Source organism: Haplochromis burtoni, unplaced genomic scaffold, assembly GCF_018398535.1.
Source record: "Haplochromis burtoni strain Fernald_Lab_line unplaced genomic scaffold, NCSU_Asbu1 Contig_171, whole genome shotgun sequence".
Classification (NCBI taxonomy): Eukaryota; Metazoa; Chordata; class Actinopteri; order Cichliformes; family Cichlidae; genus Haplochromis; species Haplochromis burtoni.
Window position 1 is genome coordinate 1,113,890 of NW_024582532.1, and position 14,302 is coordinate 1,128,191.

Consider the following 14,302-nt stretch of genomic DNA (forward strand, 5'->3'; position numbering starts at 1 on the left):
TCAACTGAAATTCTAGTTCAGCTAAAGGCAAAAACTAAAAATAATAATTATAATTAGACTTCTATTCAGATATCGGACTCTTCTATCGCTTTCCATGGTTTTTATACGTAGTTTATTGGACTAATAAGTTCTTACATGCAGTCGCCTCTCCAAAAAGCTCCATACTGAGTTAGGAATTACCCAGAAACTTTCAGCCCAACAAGCTTCGGAGTATGGATTTTGTAACCGAAGTGCTGACATTTAGCTCCATGAGTATTTGGACAATGTCACAATCTTTGTAATTGTTGCCCCTTTGATTTTGAAGCGCACTGTGATGGTATAAACAAACAACATATCATTAATGTACAGCTTTAATTCAAGGGGTTTAATAAAAGCATCTTTAGGATTTAATTATCTTAATACAGTCCCTCATTTTCAGAAACTTGAAAGTAACTAGACAATTGACTGACAAGTTTTGTTTTGTTCCCTTGCATTCTTATGAAAAATTAAGGCAAATAAGAGATCTGGAGTTGATTTCAAGTGTTGAACTGAAATGTCCATTACTGGCACTTCCAGAGGACAGGCAGCAGCTACTGCACCAGTAATGTCCCAAAAAGACAAAGGCTCACTTTAGCCTGAGCAACAATGGAGAGATTAATAACCACTTATCAGGCTGCTTCAATGTACAAATGCACCACACAACCAGCAGCCACCCACACATGGCTGTAGTTAACCCACATATTTTAAAAGAACTCCACTGATGAGATACTGTACAGCCACCACAGCACCAACACTGGAAGCTAAAAGTTTTAAAGTGCATCCTGGAATAATAAAGCAAGTGTTGGTTTAATCTCCTTAACTTTATAGGACACAAGTGTTTAAATAGTTGTGGTGTGAATATAATCTTCTTAATTAAGCAGGCAAAGTATGATCATCAAGTAGAATTTAATAGGCAAAGCTGAGTCAATCCTCATGTGCAGAAAAAATAAAATCTGAAGATGAACTCTTTTTTTTTAATGTCTCATTCTCAAGTTAATAAATAGGTATGAATTGTTCAAACATCTTATTACCATCACACTCAACATCACAGCCCTAATGAGGGGAAAACTGAAAGCAGGATTACCGCAGGATAACTTCAGCCTCAGTTTTTATTGTTACAAATACATTGGCATGGTTACCAGCTCTGCAAATATAACCCTGCACCAGAGCAGATTATGTTAAAGATTAGAGATCAGTGCGTGACAAATTACCAACTACTGGCCAATCAATTCTATGAAAAGTAGCATCACCATTAAGTCCTCTTCTGAGGGAATGCAAGGGAGTCAAACATTTCTTTATAGAGCATCTAAAGTTTGTCATTTTCCTGATGAGCCTTGGTAAGAAATACATTCTCTGAAGCAACATTATTCTGTGATTTTCATACTAGCTGCAAACAATTAAAATTTTATTATTCTAAAACCCTTAATATACACACTCCCAAGAGAAGCAGATGAAAGACTAGGACTTAACAGTATTGCAAACTTTTAAACAGAAATTCAATGCCATATGAATAATTCTGTCTTAAAAATGGAGCTGCGACACTCAAATCTGTTGACAAAAGATCTTGCCAGTTTTTCTTAAAATACACTTCAATTAGACCAATATAGTAGCACTTTTTCAGACTAAAGTGAATTTCATGTTGCCATGCTTCTGTTTGCATAGCATAGCCTATGCAGAGTGAAGGATTTGGGATACGCAACCTATAAAGACGTGCATGCATGCAGTCAGTCATGCAGTTGATATTCACCTTTGTGTGATCATTTATCTTGACTGCTTATGTTTGGTTAAGCAAAGTCAAAACAAAGATCCTGGGTATAATAAAATTTGCATTGTATTACAGAGCCTTGCTTACTGAAGGAAATAAACAGATACTTCCTGTGTTTAACTTATTAAAAAACAAACAAAAACAAACTTTCCAGAATGAAGTCTAAACAGGATATGAGAGAACCACAATAACTTCACTTCCAAAATATCTGTGTACTACATTACAAAAATTAATAAATAAATAAATAGAAAAATTATAAACTGAAGCTGAGCTGGGGTTGTGCCGCTTACAGCTTAAGGTGCTGTATAAAGTCAATGACATTTATCTGTCTTTGAGACTCCAGTGAACCACTCCATTAACTGCAAATAGGTTCACAATGGTTCCAGGTTTTCTCTGTTTTAAGAGCACATCAATGACTCACCTAGGAGGTCACAGATCCCAGAACAACAAAAACAACCACAACAACCACAACAACCAACAACAAAAGACTGGGCAAAAATGGCATCCATGGGAGAGTTCCAAGAAAAGAACCACTGCTGAGCTCGTCTTACATTTACCACCCTTTACTACCATTGCTACTTCAGGACTTGGATGACTTGCCATAATTGAATTCTGAATCCATTAATTCTGCTCTAACAAAATGCTGAAGGAGAATGTGCAAAGTACACCAGCAAATCCAACACTGAAAGACTCTACAAAAAAACCAAAAACAAACACCAACCACAAACATGAAGGTTTTGGAGTGACCTTAAAGTCAGAGTTCGTGCTTAAATCTGATCGACATGCACTGGCATGAACTTAAAAACAGGCATTCATTCTTAGAAGCCCTGCAATCATGAGTTAAAACAACTCCGTAAAGAAGAATGAGTCAAATTTTGAAAGAGTCATTGCCAGTTATGGAAAATACATGATTGCAGTTCTCACTGCCAAGGGTGGCACAGCCCATTACTCTGTGGTAATGGATGGTTTTACTTTAATAAATTCAATAATTTCAAACCTGCAATTTATCTTTACTCGGGTTCTCTTAATCTAATATCAGAATTTGTTTGATGAGTTGAAACACCCAAACCTGAAAACATGACCAAAAAAATATGAAATCATTAAGGGAACAAATACGTTTTCACAGCAGTGTATTTACAATGGTGCCCTGGCAAAAGAGAAAAAAAGTAGTGCCGGTATGTTTGAAAACAGACAGACACACTGAAGTGAAAAAGTTTATTGTTAAAACTTTTCAGGCTTGAAAAAGGCCCAAATCTGAAACGGGTAAAGGGGATGGAGAAAGTATGGGTCAGCTTCAATGAACCAGTCAACATCTATACCTCGTCCCTCCCAGTCCACCACTGGACTTTTCCCAACACAATCATTAACACAGAAACTGCTACCCCTGGCAAAAAGTAAATTGATTTATGACCCTCCATGCCTATCTGATTCATAATTAACAAAGACAGCAGTTAACTAAACATTATTCAGTAGGCTGAGTAACTATGGCAGCAGTGTGGGTGGGTGGATGGATGGATGGGACATACCCCCTCCCTCCCAGTCTTCAAGCACACCTGGTGGCATCACCACCTGCTTTTGACAACCTACACAGTCAAAAAAGAAACCCGTGAGACTGGTTGGGGGGGCAAACACGCAAATACTAAGGGGCTAAGTTTGCCTTTAAGGGTTTGTTAATACAACATTTTTCAGGCTTAGGCAACAGCAACTCCTTGGTTATGCTTGGGGTTCAAACCCAGTCTAAGAAAAACTGGTAGAAAACCACGAGGTCAAATGTCTCCCTTGTGCAAGGCGCTCAACTGACCGGTAATCTCTGGGAACTGACACCACTGAGCTTTTTTTCTGTATGATAACCTGAACACTTAAAAAAAAAAAAACGTATGACACCAAATTGATTAAAGGAAAACTCCTAATTCAAAAACCTGTAATGTTAAATGTATGAGAAGTACCACATACGGGCTCAAAATAACTCTGCAGCACCTGAACACCACATTAGCACATTTAGGCACGGTGGTTAGTTAGTCCGGTATCCCACCTGTTGTTCCGATTTCCATTCATGGGGGTGTCTGTCCGGATGAACCGGCACTTTATGATCAATAATCCTCGTAGATTGAAATGTTCAGTGTGGTTCCGCTGGCCCCGCACGCATCAGCCAAGCTCAGCCGTTCGTGATATCTTCTCCCCGGCTTCGTTCGGTGAAGTCGAACCGGGCCGCTTCGCTGTCCCGTCGGTTAGAAGTCTTCTTGTCTCCCCACTACACCTGACCTACATAAACTGGCAGATTAAAGTTGAATGAAATGTCTTAACTCCGGACTTTGGCGTTGTAACTGAAATAAGAGCAGAATTATTATCGGGGTTAAGCTTTTTTTTAAGACACGAAGTTGGTGAAATGTCTACGGTAGCGTTAGCAACTGTGTGTAAGCTAACGACGTTAGTTAGCTTTAGCCAGCGACAACTAACAGCTAAATGGCAACCCGAGATTGACATTAATATTTACCTGCTCGACTGCTGAGTTTACTGTCAAGTCTGTTTAACGTGACAATCCCGATTTCAACTTTTTTCAAACAAATATAAGAAGCTCTCTACCTCGGCGTCGGCGATAAACCGGTCTGAAATCTGCTCTTACGCCGCCCTCTGTCATACTTAAGGGAACGCTAACGGGTACGAGACATAGCAACTTCCGGGATATTCTTTCAAAACAAAATACTTATTCAAGTCTTCTTCTTTCTCCTCTTCTTATTGGTATTATGTGTTACAAACATTGGGACTAATTCTTAAAAAAAAAAAAAAAACACACACACACAGGCTAAAATTCATGAAACTCATGTTACAGAAACTTACACAAGTAATATACGTAAAAACACTCAGTTTAAAACTTTTCAAAATTACTTCTCAAAAAACTGCTGAGTCCAGAAGGTCTGCGTATTGCGTCAACCAACTGAGGCTGAACTAGGGTCAGGCTGCACCTTCACATAATGCTTATATCACATGATGGTGCAGTGAGTCAGTCTTAACTCTATTTAATCAGGTAGTCATTAAGAACACATTCTTTTCAACAGTGTCGCCCAAAAGACCTGTATTATTGCCAGTTTTGATGTGTCTAATATTGACTAGCTGAGACCTAATTAAGGAAGGCACAAAGGGCACAGGTGCAGGGAATTAGAGACAGGAAGAAGTGACAGTTTTTCAACAGTATGTAGTTGTTGGTTCTTTTGAGAAAGTGGTGCTAACTGAAAAGCTATATCAAAACTTAAACACAAAGTAACATTTTTTCTGTATTGTACCTTGAATAGCATTTTCATTTTCTGCAATTTTCTGCTTCTAATCCACTATATATCACATCTTACTATCCTTTATTGAACATTTGATCCACCACATAGATTGTAGGGCATAGCTAGTGCATGTTAACAATATGATTAGCACCTTCAAATTAAGTTTCAAATATCACTAGTGTTCAAAGAGAAACTTTTAGTTTCCTTTGTTTTTTGTCTGCTAAAATGGTATATTTTTAAAAAAAGACAAACAAGATAAAAAGATGCCTTTCCTCTCTAAAGACATACCATCAGTTTGCTAAGTTGCACCTAAACAAAGCACAAGACCTCTGGAACAACCTCATACCAACTATTAAGCATGGTGGTGGAAGGTTGAGGATTTGGCCTTGTTCTGCAGCCATAGAACCTGTCAACCATAAACTGTATACAAAAGCATTTTACATGAGGCCATCTGTCCTCCACACAACAGCAAATCTGCAGCAGAATAACTGAAACAGAAAGGAAAGGTGTTGCAATAAGCAAATTGCTGTGATCAGATCTTAAGAGAGTTGTGCAGAAATGAATGCCTGCAAACCTCAATGAGCTGAAGCAACATTGTAATGAAGAGTGGTAAAAATTCTACCTGTCGTGATTGTTAATATATATTTTTAACATTATACTTCAACAGTAAGCTAGAATTTTGAACCATATAAAGCAAACAGGATAATTTGTAGGATTTCCACTGTTTCATTGAGTCTAACTTGACAAAGCTCTTAGTCCCTCCTCTCCTCCTCCACTGAGGGAAATCCATCAGGAAATACCATCTGTAGGCAGTAACGTCACATCCGTGAAACTTTTTTCTAAAGTATGTACGTCAGGTTTGTAAGTAAGACGTATTCTATTTGCATTTTAGCTGTCGTAATTTTCCGTGGCTTGACCTGTTTGCTCAGGTATTGTAACAGTCAGAGCAAGTCAAAGACACAGTGACACACCTCATGCAAGTTGCTTACTCCGTACTGTAGATGTCCCCAGAAACCATTCATATAATTTTAAATCTGCCTCAATCATAAACCTGGGAAATACAGACTGAATGCACAGGTAGATAGAGGAAATTCTATTATGAAGGCAAATACAAGGAAGAATAGGAAAGAAGTGAGCCCTTTATGATAAACAACTTGTTTATGGATAAAGATGAGAGTGACTTTTCACTTTCTGCAATAATGAAAAGAGGAAGAAATTGAGAGTTTCTGTGAAAAAGCTAGAGCAATTAATCAGATAAGTACTGAATAATGAGTCTGTAGTGAATGGCTATACATTAGTTAAATTCTATCAAACACTAGGCTCTAAAAGAAAACAGATCAACAACACTGACCCTAACAGACAGTGGTGTGCATATCCACAGTGTAGCATTTAAAAAAATAAATTGACTGAAGAAAAGAAGCCTTCTCGTGCCCGTATTACCTCAGAAGGGCTTTCTACTGTCGCGCTTCACTACGTTGTCTGCGACTTTGTGTCCTCAGTCCTGACACAGTCTGTGGTCAGCAGTGACTTCAGAAAGGCTAGAAATCCTGGACTGAGCCTTTTATATGTATACTACTCCTCTTTGAGTAAGGTCATGTATGAGTGTGCGGTTGAAGAATTAAAGAAGGAGTAAAGGATGTCATTCAGTGACATTTTAAACGTTCACTGCATTGCTGCGTTTGTAGTTTCCAGTCCATTTGTTCCAGTTTGTCATGGTATTGTTAGGGTTGTTGAATGAATACGTTTAGTTTAGGAACATTTCCACCAACCTTAGTAATGATTGACAGGTTGATTATCTTGTAAATAAATTGACCTGTTTATGACTCGGGATACTGTAGCTTATACCTGGGAGTACTTGACTCCCAGGTATAACTCTCAAACGCACACCTTAAGGCAGATAATGTGTAAGCTGGAGAAGAAAAGGCGTTTCACATATTTAGAAGATCATCATTTATCCTGGAGAAATAGTTTGGTACTTAAAAAGCCTTCCTTAATGCTAGTACATCTTACTGTTCATCACTGATTGAAGAAAGTAAGAACAAGGTTTCTCTTCAGCGCTGTAGCCAGGCTGACAAAAAGTCAGAGTACTGTTGAGCCCATCATTCCTTTAACGTTAACTGGTAATGACTTCATGAACTTCTTCACAAATAAAAATTTAACTAGTAGAAATAATTAGTTATAATCATCTCACAGATGTAAAATTATCTACAGCTACTTTCAGCACCAGTGATCTTTCTGAGTTAACTCCAGTAATTTCTCCAAACCATCAACGTGTCTTTTAGACCCCATTTCTACAAGACTGCTGAAAGAAGTTCTACCATTAATTAATGCTTCAGTCTTAAATATGATCAACCTATCTCTAATAATCGACTATGTACCACAGGGCTTCAAGCTGGCTGTAGTTAAACGTCTTAGCTGTCTTAGCTAATTATTGGCCAATCTCCAAACTTCCTTTCAGCTCAAAAATCCTTGAAAGAGTAGTTGTCAAACATCTGCAGAAGAATGGCTTATTTGAAGAGTTTCAGTCAGGTTTCAGAGCTCATCGCAGCACAGAAACAGCTTTAGTGAAGGTTACAAATGCTCTTCTTATGGCCTCTGACAGTGGACTCATCTCTGTGCTTGTCCTGCTAGACCTCAGTGCAGCGTTCGATGCTGTCGACCATAATATTCTATTAGCACGATTAAAGCAATCCTGTAGGTATTACAGGTACTGTGCTGCAGTGGTTTGTATCATATCAATCTAACAGACTCCAATTTGTTCATGTAAATGAAGAGTTCTCTTCACACACTAAGGTTAATTATAGAGTTTCACAGGCTTCAGTGCTAGGACCAATTCTGTTTACATTATAGATGCTTCCCTTAAGCAGTATCGTTAGAAGGCATAACATACATTTTCACTGCTATGCAGAAGACACCCAACTTTCTACCAAATCTATCCATGAAGTCAGATATAGCACGCCAATTAGTTAAACTGCAGGAATGTCTTAAAGACGTGAAGACCTGGATGTACCTCCAACTTTCTGCTTCTAAATTCAGATCAAATTGAGATTGTTGTACTTGGCCCTAAAATTCCTAGAAATATGGTATCTAACCAGATTCTTACTCTGATACTTACCCAGGAACAACATCTGAGGTCTTTGTCCAGAAGCGCATGTGAGTGTGTCAAGAGCATTTACTTCAGGTTCTAAAGTCTCCCCCACCCCCCCACCCCCCCAAATAAAACCACAGAACCCCCCAAAATCCTAAAAAGATTTTTTAAAAAGCGGCATCGCTATGCTAAGAATCTGAACTGTGCTATGAATCTTGAGATGAGTGCATTGAATCTGTGCAAATGTTTAAATAGTTCCCACGGCAGTGTGTTTGCCTCACAGTTAGATCTAAAGAAATGTTCTAAGGTTGACATGGAAATCAAAATCAAAGCCATATTTCTTGTTTGCACGTATGCAAGTGCTACATCCATATATGGTTAACAGACATCAAATGCAGTAAGTATATACATGCTTCATATAAATATAGTCTACAACTTTCTTCTTATCTTTAGCCCACATAATTAAACATGTGGATGAAATAAAACATGTGAATTTTGATTGTATATACTGTATAGCCTATATAATAAGTATGTAGCCCAATAAGTACAAAATCCAGAAAGCTACTCAAAATGGGATGGTTCATTTACAAACACAATTCTAACTTAAGTTTCAAACTTTTTTTTATTAGAAATGTTAAAATTGTTTCATGCTTAAATTTAAACAAAATGACAGAAATCTGCACTTCCATGAACACACTTTTGACCAAAAATTTAAACCTAATTTTTCATATTTTACTTGGTTAACCCTCTAAGGCCCACGATTTAATTGGCCATTTTTGATTACTTTTAATTTGACCTTTATATTTACCTAGATTAGCCTTGCTTGGTATCGTCCTTTTCAGCACAATTTCACATGTTGAAATTTATAGTTATTTTTTTATTGACATACTGTATTAACACAGTTTATCTGAAATCACACAAAAAAAACAAACATAAAATCCTAGTAGGAAAATCTTATATAATTTTTAATGCAATAACCACAAAAAATTTTTAGTGAATTATTTTCATAACTTGAAATGCAAATATAAACTTTAAAATGTTTTGTGCAAATTTTTTAAACAATAAAGTTGTACCTAAAAATGCAGCCAATGCCTCAGGTGTTTTTGTACAACCATTCAAAAATACTACTAAAATTGAAATTACAAAGCAATCAGGTGTCTGAATAAGAAGCCACACACAACACACAAAACAACAACTACACTACACTGAGTACACAAGACAAGACAACGCACTAACTACACACTCCAAACACGCTAAACGTCACAAATCTCTCACATCTCATAACTCACTTTTTCTCGCTGCAATCACTCCCCAAACTTTCCCCTCTTACTTAACAACCAAATAAAAAAACAAAAACAAAAAAATACCAATAACCCCAGAGGGTTAATAACATCACCTTCACTCCAATTCCAGAGTGTAACAATCAACCACCTGTGATGAAATGTCCATGGTGTTCATTCAAAATGTGCTCTGGCACAATCATAGGTTGATCGATACTGACAACAAGAATTAAAGCTGGGCACCACTATGGGATGAACAATTTTTTAAGGGTGAAGTGTGTGTGGGGTGGGGGTTGGCGGTAACACTATGCAATAAATTCAGTTTTAGAATTCATATTCAGTTTATATCCAGCTGTGCTCAAAGTGTTAATGCTAGCTTATTTTTTTTTATAAACAAAACCATCGCATGCAAAACTAGGGCTGCACTATAGGGATGGCAAGAGATTATTTTTATTTTTAAAAAATAAAAATAATAAAAAGTATTTTATTTGACCCCATGCCCCCTTGTAGATCCACCCATGTGTGAAAGTTGATGCCACATACTGTGGAACCATCCTTACGCCTACTCGAAAGCTTACAAAGATCCTGCGTGATGAATGGAAGATGTGAACATCCATGTGCATCATTGACCTATGCAGGATTTTATTATGCTAGTAATAGTATGTCTCACATTGACTGGGAAAATAGTGCCCCCTGGTGGTGAAAGATTTCGTTGTATTGTGCAATACGAATCTATGGATTATAGATTCACAAACTATTTTAAATCACTCTATTTAAACCCTGTTGTTATTATTGCTATATAGAGAAAATCCACATCATTTGAAAAGTTTTGGCATCATATTAAGATATTTTCAAAAATCCTTAAATAATGGTTTTCAATGGCAGATTCACTACAAACCACAGATTATATGAGGGTGTTCAACATATCTTTTATGTTGAACATGAAGGATTTGTTTCAGTGCAGTTTTTCTTTGTCAAGTGAAGGCTGAACCTAAAAACAGCAGGGGTTGTTTGAAGAGCACAGAGGTTTGAAACTGTATATGTTCTGTGTAGAAACACAGAAGCTAAACACAGCTACGGAAAAGAAAACATTTCCTTGTCAATATAAGAGTAGATGTCTGAGGTTTGTTTTATGTCTTTGTCCCAGGTTCAAGTGAGACAGAACAGGGTGTTGGGATTGGGATCCAGTTACATGTGGCTACTGGGAGGTGGAGGAGGAGGATGTGTTGGTGGCAGCGGCAATTGATCATTGTTCATCTGCTTTGTGTCAGTGGAGCGAGTGCTGACACGAAGAAGCCCCAGGTGGCGCATTTCCATCGGTGATGTGGGCGGGCTTGCCTGGGCTCGCAGTGACGGAGCCACCATGCTGCTGTCGAGCTCACCCTCTGCCAGCCAAGGAGGGATCTGCAATGAATCCGTGGGGTACAAATCTGACACAAAGGCTGAGTTCTCAATCCCACCTTGATGAAAGAAAAAAACTGAATTAGTACCTCAGGGTTCAGTATTGGAGACATTGCTGTTCTCTGCATTATTATTATTTTTTTTATACAAGTGACACTATTATTGGCTGCTCCTTTTTATTAATGCATCCAAGCAGTACTTCATATTTTATTAGATTACCTCTGTTCTCTAGATGCTAAATCTATATAACTCTTTATGTCTGCAGATTTTCATTGTGATTGGTCCTTCTTGTCTGTGTACATAAATCAAACTCAACATGACTCAGTGCTGTCAAAATGTTTTATAAGTGTTCGCTTGCAGAGTGAGAACAGAATTAGGCAATTCTATAATAATCCTATGATAATGCGTTGTTTTCACACATGTACTGCACCTTTTTTAAATGTATTGCATATGTACTGTCTATTTAGTTCCCTCTGTTATATGTTGTAATCTTTGTGTTTATAGTAAAAGCATTTTCTGCTCTTAATTATTTCTGAAAAATATGTTTTCTCTCATTTTCATACGGGATGTAGAAAGTGGATTATTTTACCTCCTGGTTTGGAATCTCTCATGGGGAAAGAAGGGTATGGCAAGTCATAGCCAGAGGTGCTCTCTCCCTCTGAGAACCCAAAATCTAAAAATGAAAATGAGAAAATTTGTTGACTAAGATTTTAAATCTATAAAACAACAACAACAACAACAACAAAAGCAGACATACAAACCTTCATCACCCGAATAGGAGAGTTTAGTCTGGCTTATTGACTTTCCTTTTGGCATCTGTAAGAGGAGGAAGAGTCATTTGATCACACGCTATGTTTAAAAAAAATATGGAAGGTGAAGTAAAAAAAGAGACAAGACCAACGGCCTTCAACTATGCTACCAATGTTGCTGTTACATATTTTGTCTAGCAGAGGGCACTCTGCAACTTCCCTGATGGCAACAAGCATGTTTGCAACACTACAAACAACAACCAGCTGAATTGAGGAAATAAGTAGACATCACAAATGTATCATGTCTACTAGTGTTTCATGTATCTGAAAGGAAAAAGGTATAAAGGAATATTTAACTTTTTAAAAATATCTGTGTAGGTATCGGTTTTAAAGTTCTATATGAGCTCTGGTAATAAACCAATATGATACATTTATCACACAATACTTTAAATATTTATATTAATATTTGAATATTGTTCTCTGCAGCAGTATGAAGCAGAGATTGGCACTGTTACGGTAGGGCAGTGATGAGCACAGTTGCCTCCCAGCAAGAAGGTCCTCTCAAGACATTCTGTTGGTAGGGTTAGGTTAACTCTATTTTGCCCATAGGTGTGAATACGAGTGGGAATAGTTTTGTGTCTCTGCGTGTTAGCTCTGCGACAGACTGACGACCTGTCCAGGAAAAGTTTGGATGGAATCATTCAGCCCTGCATAACATGATAAAAAACAAAAGCACTTAAATATCAATTTATGTCTGCTAAAATGGTATAATCAGCACTGCCTTGATTTTATTCACAATAAATCAGAAATAATTTGCCATTTTAAGAACAATATTAGCTCATGTTGAATTGGATGACAGCAACACAAAAAGACTTGGAGCAGGACAACTAAAAGCTGGAAAACTAAGTAAAAACAATAAGAAAAGCTTGGAGGAACATTTTGCAGCTTTTTAGGTTAAGTGGTCTCAGTGTCTCAGAAGCAAAGATGGGCACAAATCTGCAAAAATCTGGGTCTACAAATTGTGCGATAACTTCACACTAATTCCTAGTTCCTTAATGTAAAATTGTGAAGACACTGAATATCTCAGCATCTATAGTACATAATATCAACAAGAAATGTAAAGGATCTGCAAAAGGGGCAATGTTAAAAATCAATATTGGATTTAGGTGATTTTCTGGCTCTCAGGCAGCGCGGCATTAAAAACACAATTCTGCCATGGAAATCACTGCATGGGCTCATTAACAAGTTAATCAAGTTAATCAACAAATGCAGGTCAGAGCTCTGTCCTCCAAAGAAGAAGCCATTTGTGAACATGATCCGGACACTTCTATCTTCTTTGGGCCAAAGTGTCATGGTCCTGAGTTTTGGACTGACCAGACAACATATTTTTCAGTGAATGTCGGGAAGTTTATGGGCTGTTCTGTGTGCTTGCACACAGTGGTAAACATGGAGATGTCCCAACTCTTTTGAGATGTATTGCTGCCATCAAATTCAAAATAAATATCTTTCTTAAAAATTGACATCTTCTGAGTTTAATTTCTCAGTTTAAACATATGATATGTTTTATGATTCTATTTTGCTCTATTCTGAATCAAATATAGATTTGTGAGATGTACAAATCATTGGAATTTTGTAGTAATTATATATATAATAATATAATAATAATAATAATAATAATATATTTTAAACAACTTCCTTTTTTTTGGAATTGAAACTGTACCAAACAGACAAAAGAAAAATTAAAAAAAAAGATTGATTTTACTTAAATTTTAATTCAAGAAGCAAAATCCAATATTTTTGTCCACTTTCACACATGGAAGAGAGTTTATGAATATTATTTCAAGGAAGTTTAATAAAGGCTCAATAGGGAATTATTTACTATTTTGTACAACAAAAAACAGAACTGAAAATAAAGAATCAGTAAGGGCCGTATTTGCAAAAGACACTTTTCTTCTTCACTGAACCTCACAAAGACATAATCAGCTCTTTGCTCTTTGTGGTAAACTCATTCCCTCTCTTTCTCTTTACCTTCTGCTGGTGTTCCTTCTTTGTGTGCTTGATGACCGTCTTTGGTGAAACGCCCGTCTTTGCAGGCTGGAATGACTCCATTCGGTTCTTCATGGTTCTCTTGAAGATCTCCTGGACTTCTTTCTCATCTTTGTTGATTATGAATTTGCTGCGACTGAACCTGTGGCGATGCTATGAACAAGAAAAGAAAACTCATTGATAAAACCAAACCATGAAGACCATGAAGTCAAGCTCAGCCACAGTCCAGGCAATTCAGCTGGTCTCAGTGCTGATATACAAATATACAAATTCTACAAATATAAATCTCAGGCAGCTGGATTTGAGGTGCATGAAACTGCTCACAGTTGCATCTGTAACTGCTGTGCCTGACTTGATCATTTGCATCTGTTGATGCTGATTCCTGGAAATATCTTTCTATCGTGGTCCTGACTGATATATATATTTTTTATTAGTTTATTAGTGTCACCTTTAAGGAGAACAGTAGAATAACCTTTCATATCTTTTCACGGGAATTGAGTGACTGGCATGAGCAGGACATAAGAAAAGTGTTATATATGCATTTTTTGTTTTGATTTTACTTTGATTTTGTGTGTGTGTGTGTGCATGTGTATGTGTGTGTACATGTATGTGCGAGCATCTGTGTGTGTGTGTGTGTGTGTGTGCATGCATGTGCGAGCATCTTGTGTGTGTGTGCGTGTGTGTGT

At 37.2% G+C, this 14,302-nt stretch overlaps 2 protein-coding genes across 6 annotated transcripts in view; both read right to left on the reverse strand.

The window, feature by feature from the left end:
- Positions 1 to 4,455, reverse strand: part of ago3b (argonaute RISC catalytic component 3b) — a 24,967-nt gene extending 20,512 nt beyond the window's left edge. For 2 of the 5 annotated variants that reach the window (XM_005943565.3, XM_005943563.3), the window contains exons 1-2: positions 4,278 to 4,446; positions 3,816 to 4,054 (exon numbers count right to left, since the gene is read on the reverse strand). In XM_005943565.3, coding sequence (XP_005943627.1) covers positions 3,816 to 3,834 — 19 coding nt within the window. In that variant the 5' untranslated portion in view covers positions 3,835 to 4,054; positions 4,278 to 4,446. The other 3 variants (XM_005943564.2, XM_014340495.2, XM_014340496.2) reach the window with 3 other exon arrangements.
- A 6,153-nt stretch (positions 4,456 to 10,608) lies between these two features.
- LOC102303405 (sodium/hydrogen exchanger 3-like) overlaps positions 10,609 to 14,302 on the reverse strand; it is a 13,196-nt gene continuing 9,502 nt past the window's right edge. The window contains exons 13-16 of the mRNA XM_005943566.2: positions 13,599 to 13,769; positions 11,583 to 11,637; positions 11,411 to 11,494; positions 10,609 to 10,880 (exon numbers count right to left, since the gene is read on the reverse strand). Of these exons, the coding sequence (XP_005943628.2) occupies positions 10,609 to 10,880; positions 11,411 to 11,494; positions 11,583 to 11,637; positions 13,599 to 13,769 (582 nt within the window). The remainder of the gene's footprint in view (positions 10,881 to 11,410; positions 11,495 to 11,582; positions 11,638 to 13,598; positions 13,770 to 14,302) is intronic.